This window comes from Dichomitus squalens (genome assembly GCF_000275845.1).
Source record: "Dichomitus squalens LYAD-421 SS1 unplaced genomic scaffold DICSQscaffold_18, whole genome shotgun sequence".
Classification (NCBI taxonomy): domain Eukaryota; kingdom Fungi; phylum Basidiomycota; class Agaricomycetes; order Polyporales; family Polyporaceae; genus Dichomitus; species Dichomitus squalens.
The window spans coordinates 478426-485849 of record NW_006766900.1 but is presented as its reverse complement, the minus strand read 5'-3'; the positions used below and the strand labels follow the sequence as shown (position 1 = coordinate 485849).

Genomic DNA, 7424 nt, shown 5'->3' with positions numbered 1-7424 from the left:
ACTGAGTAGTGACAATTCTTTCCAAGTCCAACAAAATGCACCATATATTTATGGTGCACATATCTATCTACAAGTCAATATGGTGCAGTGGTCTAAATGGTGGTTGAATGTGGTAGTGCTAGAGGTTGCTGGTTCAATCCTAGCTGGTGTCTTTTTGTTTTCCTTCGCATATCCGCTAATCATTGTATTGCTGTACATCACCATGCTAGAGACTAACTATGTCTGATATGATCCAACTAAAAACTGAGCTATAGTCTTTTATAGCATGAGCTTCTAGCATGTACTTGGCTCTGGTCTTGATTCTGGTCTTGGAATGGTCTTGGTGGTCTTGGTCAAGACCAATGGTCTTGGCCAAGACCACCCACCCGGCTTGGCCAAGACCAACGGTCTTGATCAAGTCCATTGGTCTTGATGTACTTGGAGTACTTGGTGGTCTTGGAGTACTTGGCCAAGTACCCTAAGACCACATTCAAGACCATGACATCTTGCTGATGTGCAGGGTTTACTATTGACTAACTTGTTGACAAGTTGGATGAAATCTCCTGGAAGAAAACGGAATGCCGAGCTTTTCACCACAGATCAGTCGGTAGGACAACACCAAATATCAAACCATCCACACAGCCTGCCGGGCGGTGAGGAACATAGGGAAGGGAACCTGTTACTCACCACATTCTGGACAGCACGCACGACGATCGTCTTCTTAATCGTGACATTTGTTTCCGATTACTCCTCTTCTGTGCGCACGCATCAAGTGAATGAATGTATGATGTGGATTAGAAAAGTGTCGTGGAGGTCCGAAATGTGCAGCAACACCATGCACGTACTATCGCGTGGTGGTCACTAGCACGTGGGAGCGTGGGAAGGTGGTACTGCACCGCAGTCTGTCCTGCCCTCCTAGCGGCCATCTGCACGTGTCTGCTTGTTTCTGCCTCCTCCGGCCTGTTTGCGGCCTTCTAGCTAGACCCTGGGGCCCAGGTGCTTGACATACGATCTGGTGCCGACGTGCAAGTACACCTCACAGTGAAGTCAGAAAATGTGTTGCTCCCACCCGCAGGTTGCCTCATGTGTGTCACCTCTGAGATCTGAGCCTTGAACTAATATCGCGCTGCCGTCTTCCTCCCGCGCTCTCATGCTCTTCCCTCGCTCGCCTGCTTGCTGTCTCGATATGGTACCCAACTAGGGTTCACGCATTGACGAGCACTGCCTAGCGCCGAGTACACTCGTCGCAGGATCAAAGAAGCACCTGTGCACGATGTACATCGGAATTTCCTCCGTTCCGTCGCCTTCCCAGTTCTCAGTGTCTATTCCTGTCTGTCCTCATGTCCTCCGCCTGACTTCGACATCCGGCGCACCCTCCGAGGCTCGATGTGAGTGCCATCTGTGCTCGATCCACCTTCTACCGTCCTCATCTTTCATCCGTAGATATAAGCTGGCTCTCCATCGCCAAGAAGGCTCAGCCGATGAGGACGATCACTCACCCGGTGTGAGTGCTGTCTTCCAAGTCGCGCACGTAGCTTCCAAAGAGCGCTGCCGGCCTTGTCTTCGATTGTGAGTATCCTTTCCACGACCGTCTTCTTCGAGTCGCGCTGTATGCTATTGGGCCTGCGCGCACAGGCCTCGTCAGTGGCGCGCCTATTCAGTTATCGCACGACCATAATGTGACACTTTGTCGGGGAAAGGGCGGATGCATTGAATATGTCCTTGTGGGTCGTGTAAGTTATGGTTGCTGTATGACTGCGCATTTCCTGGTGGTTTGTGTCCCCTTAAGGTGGGGTGTACACATCTTTGTCTTGCCTCCCGCGTCCGCCGATGCCCGCTTTCGTGCTATCTGATGCTACCACTCATCCCGCCAGGAACCGATTGGCTCTCCTTCGTGCCCAGTCTTCACATCTCAATGTTGCCCGAGTCTGCAGTGTCATGCGTTGCCGCTCACAAGAGCAACCTTGCTGCCATTCGTTTAGCATTGTGTTTCCTTCTACGTAAGCTACGTCGTTGCTCTCACACACCCACCGCCGATCACAGCCAAATGCGGCACGGCATGCTTATATGACACGGACACTTGCGGTGGTGTTCGTATGGACGTCAATGGACACCGCACGGCACTCCTTGAGGGAATGTATAGGGTGAGTGTTCGTTTATGTAACGCGGGCGCAAGCGGCTCAGGCCGATCCCCGACTTCTACCTCGAGCGTTAGCTTTCAGTCAAGCGGCGCAAAACATTCTGTCATCTGGTGCTCGTGGCCGTCGTGCCTATGGTCTCCACCGCGCCTCTCTTCTGATCTCTGGATGATTTGTTTGCGGTCATGGTTGATTGAAAACGGCTCCCCTTTTGGGGGACAAGTGCGGGTCTGTGCGCCCGCCGCCGGTCTACTATCTCCTCTGTCTCTCAGCACATGTGTTGAAACCGGTCAGCCTATACGCCATTGGTGTCCCTTCATCTGCTCCACTGCTCCTAGTTTTCGTGGTCTGCATAAATCTCCTTTGCAGGTCGCACGCACCGCCCTTTCAAAGGCGGACACCTGAGACGGCCGCATGTCAATCCGCACTACACATGCTACGCCCCGGACGGATCTGATTTTTGGCGGAGTTGGTACACATCACCCTATGTTGGCGTGCTTCATTCTACGTCGTGTCCCGCTGTGTTTGCGCGCCGTATTCAGGGCGTTGAGTAGAGACGTAGCCGGTTTAAATTGTACGAACCTTGGGATGTACGCAGGGGGAACACTGCATCGAGCTCAAGAAAGTAGTGTACAAATCATAACAACTCATAACTGAAGCGCAGACCCCAGGGGAAAAACTCTGCGCCAATGACTGATACTGGAAACGTATATGGCAGGCAGCAGCCCAACGCTGTTGCACAATCTACTAGTCGGACGACGAATGTGTGTTGAGACGCGGGATATAAGTATCATTGAAATGGGGATCGGGACGGGATGAGTCACTGTTCACAATTATGTAGCAATTTGGTGGCGAAGGAGAGCGGATGGATTCGTGTTTAACCGAGTGCAAACACGTGTCGTATGCAATAAATACAGGGATCTCATGAGGACGGTAGTCATATCCGCCGGTTCGATGCGATGGCACGTCGATTGTGCTAAATAGCACACATACAGTTAGGTACACAAGGATTGACGGTACGTGCAGGAGAGCGAGGGCAGAATTTGTCGTACAATAGATCGACGTATGTACCTGAATGTAACTGCAATGTCGTAAAGAGATACTAGAATATTTAAGGGAGCCGAACAGAGACGCGACTACTGTGTCGCATAATCTTCGAACTACATAAGGAAACATGACTGAATTGGAACCAAAAAGGTATCGAACAACCCAAAGGCGGAACAGAGACCAACTCCGGTGAAGAATACATAGGTTGATATGTGAGATGTGCAAGCGGGACTGGGATCGATGGGACGAGCGACAATTACAGGCGCGAACGCACACGACGCCCCTGGGAGCCTGAAGCTAGGGAGAGTTGTCTCCGAGACGAGATAGCAAGGGTAGGGGCGATGTGGGGCGGTGTGGTGGGGGCGAGTATATCCGGGTACTGATCACGAGCCTCCATATCTGTTGTGGATGGCATGTGTGGCAAACGATAGGCGGGGAAAGGGACAGTTCGGTCGATATGCAGTCGGTAGGACTGTGTTGTGCGCTCAGTTGGAGGACAAAGCGCGACCGATGGCTCGGACTGGGCTGACGGCTCGGACTGGGCTACTAACTCGGACTGGGCATCTGACACAGATGAGGTGTCGAGACGGGGAGATAGAGGCGGGGAGGGCATAGGGCTGATGCGACCAGTCTGCGCCATGGCGTGTAGTGTGGGTGAAGCAGTTGAAATAGGCCTTCCTCTTCGCTTGCGTAAGCCCCTTTCATTGATTATACATTCAGTGGCATAACTGGCTCCACGTCAGATGCAGATTCACTCACTGATTGAGGTACGCTTTGTATTTATTACTATGTCTGTGGACGATGGTTAACACAATGTGAGGTTGTTATGAAGAAGGGAATTGGACGTACCTCTTCCAGTAAGCATTACCGTTGACAGGCTCTTTTGAGGGGCCCAATACGAGGACATTCGTACCATATGTAGGACATGGAGTAAAGGAGAGCTTGATGCTCCCAAAGGGCGCAGAGTAGAACCATATGCGAGAGCCTACATGCAATCAGAGACCGTAGAGAAGACCCAATGGATGTTGCATACCATCGGGGTTTCCATAGTCATCCTTTCCCTCTGGCCAAGTGGAGATATGGTCCCATTTGCAGCTGTGAGTCCGAGGATGACGACGAAACGACCACTCTTCGGGCTTGAATTCAAATCTTGCATAGTGCTGCCTAGGCCTTGTCAATTGACAAACTTCGAACACAAACCGCGAGATGTGTGGGTTCGTGTGTTCTGAACGGTCCAAGCGTGGGAAGTGGAAGGTGATGCGAACGCACGCATCCCAAATGAAAGCGGGTTCACTCTCCAGAGTCCAATTCTCGAAGACTTGTCTGAGAGATTTCTGGGTAATCCGGAACGGCTCTCTAGAGCGCTCAGATCCGAGTGCCAGAGGGATAGGAGAGTCCTCCTGAGTTGTGTGCCAGAGGGCAATATAGAGCTCCTGCTGACGAAGCGAAAAGGATGTCCATGGCCAGTCGGCATCCGAGATTATAACTGAGTGAGCCCACCCATTCCATAATATCGACTTAGATCCGCAGTGGTAGAGGGGTTTAGATTTGTCTGGCGGATTCGGACAGCGCTGAAGAACTAGCCACAGGGACCGCGTCGCGCCATGTGGCCCATCCCATCGACAACCCATTCGCGCTAAAGTGAGCTCACCCAGATCAAAACAGACTAGGAGAGAAAGACAGCCATATGGTGTCATGGTGAACGTGGGTATGTCGTTCATCCCGGGACTATGGGATGTAGTGTGCATCAGTGAACGAAGAGTCAAATGCTGTGGGCTAGTGACATACTATGGTGATTCCGCTCGAGGGAGACTTGGTAAAAACGTGGTCTTGCCTGAATGCAATGGAAGAAAATCGTCTGGTGATGCCGCAAGGAGATATGACTTGTACTCAGTGTGCTCATGGACCAGTCGTGCTAGCGGGTAACGAGTGTGGTTGTCAGTTATGCGGTGGAAGGCCCCCCAAGCAAACAAGGATGGATCGATGGACTGTTTCATGATCTCTTCTTGCAGCCGTTGGAATGCTCGCTCGCCTTTGCCGTAGATAGTCGTCATATTGACGGCAAAGATCCCCATGAGGGAGTAGGCACGATCCTCTACCCGCATCGTCTCCCGCTTGTAGGCCCAAGACATTCGCTGGGCGATACTGTACCTCCTCACGGGCTGCTCCATCAGGAGCACTTCAGCGGGGATCTTGGTGATCCTGCTTAGGAGGCCTGCGTGTTCCATCTTGGTGCCGAGCTTCCGCCAGTCGGCGGAGATAAACTCGACCACGGTGGCTGCGATGAGCTCCTGAAGCGTCCAACCGCGCTTGTGCCACTTGCTCTTCGCGAACGGCGCCTTCAAGTCGTCAGAGAACCCGTCGCTCGGAACGTCCGCCAGGTAAGCGTAGCATACAGCGGCGAGGGCGTAGTAGCGGTACATTGAATTGATTCCCTCGGAGAGCTCGGCTGAGCTGTCTTTGTTGATGCAGCAGGTGTCATTCCAGACCCAGTGCATGTCGTCCTTCTCCGCGATGATACAGATCTGACGGACCTTCTCGGAGCAATGGTCGCGAGGATTGGTTCTATCCTTGTTGCATTGTTTCTTCAGCTTCTGAGTGGCTTTGAACAACTGCTCGTCCTTCCCCCAGACGTGCGACAGGATAGTGTAACCACCAGGAACGTCCTCTGGACTGTGATAGTAGTGGAGCTTAGCGCGGTCGGTGCTAAGGAGCCACATCGAAACTATATGAACATCGTGTTGCCATTAGTGAATGTTGAACAGGCGCTGGTTTACACAGCTTGCCTAATACAGCCGTCACAAGATATGGAACGGCACAGCCGGTTACTGCAATAACCGAGGCTGTACTACTCATGTGGTACACACACAGTAGTGTTGTGCAAGGCCGGGCTCCAAGCCCTGAAGCCCCGGGTACCCGGCCCTAAAAAGCCCGGCCCAGCCCAGCCCGGCGCCGGGCTTTCAGGGCTTGAGGGCTCGGCTTGGAGTTTTGCAAGCCCGAGCCCAGCCCTCAAGCCCCGGGCTTTTGGGTGGCCTCTATATCCGGCTGTATATGGCCTTGAACATGTCTCTGATATCATAAATGATAAGTCAAGCTAGGAGAAGTAAGAGACAACTCATCAACCTTGGTAGTGTCGCCTTCCGGCGGATGTGGTACAGATGTTGAAGTGGCCGATCCGATGAGCGCTTGACCTGCTTAGTTCAGAACCGCCGCCGCCTCACTGATTTCCTACCGTCTCTTCGCCGATTATGGCCACCATCGTGCTGCTCATACTTCCTTTCAAGTATACCAAGGCCTCAATACAGCTAGAGGTACGTCTATAATGCACATTCCTCATTGATAATGTGATAGGCCTAAAGCCCGGGCTTGAGCCTGACCCGACCCTGGCCCAGCCTGAGCCCGCCACTAGGGCCTGGCTCGAGTGTTCAGTGAGCCCGAGCCCTCCAAAGCCGGGCCCTAGCCTGGAGTTTTGAGCCCGGCCCGGCCCTGCACAACACTAACACGCAGCTTCGCTGTGTACGCACTGCTTCTCTGTGCGACTGTGCATCCTGGGAATGTACTGTATAGTACTACGTAGCCACAGATGTACAGTAGTATATATAGGGGACCTCTGTACCCCCAATCTACAGTTCAGTTCACTCAAGCGTCTCCTCTCATCGCTCTTACAAGCCTCTTACAATCAACCAACCCTTCTAGGTGAGTTGCAGGCTATCCGCTGTCATTGCCACCCGTGGGAGAGGCTTTCGCTCCCCGGGTTCAACAGGTTATGAGCCCTGCTCGACGCTGCAGAATCTGCGCCGCTCATTGCGTGCTGCAATCTGTAAGCTCACAGCTCACCTGGATCTTTTGCCATCGTTATCGATGTGCAACCGCTGCTTGGATCTGGCGCGATCATACGCTGCCTGCCATGCATGCACTGTGGACTGTTGTGGTGCGCTTCGTCGCTGCCTACAGTGCCACAGAGAGGTAACCTATGTCGGCATGATCTCTCTCTGCCTCGACTGCGTTCTTCGAAGGCGTGTGGCTGACAAGTCTCCCTTCTAGAACCATACCTCTCGACATCATGTCTGGTGCTCTCTACAGTGCTGTTCCTACCGCCTTCGACGGCCGCAACTACCTCGAGTGGGCGCAGCCAATGAAGTCGTACCTTAAGGCTCAAGGCCAGTGGGGTTCGATCATCAACACCCAGCCTACCGACGCCAATGAGGCAAAGGCCTGGCTCGATGCCGACCTCAAGGCCCAAGGCAACATCAGCCTTCG

The 7424-nt window shown here is 52.9% G+C and overlaps 1 protein-coding gene across 1 annotated transcript; it reads right to left on the bottom strand.

The window, feature by feature from the left end:
• Nucleotides 1-4951: 4951 nt before the first annotated feature.
• Nucleotides 4952-5884, bottom strand: DICSQDRAFT_62376 (HET-domain-containing protein; the record flags this gene model as incomplete). Its single annotated transcript, XM_007366544.1, has 1 exon — nt 4952-5884. The coding sequence occupies one exon, from the start codon at nt 5882-5884 to the stop codon at nt 4952-4954; it is 933 nt and encodes a 310-aa protein (XP_007366606.1).
• Between the last annotated feature and the right edge of the window lie 1540 nt (nt 5885-7424).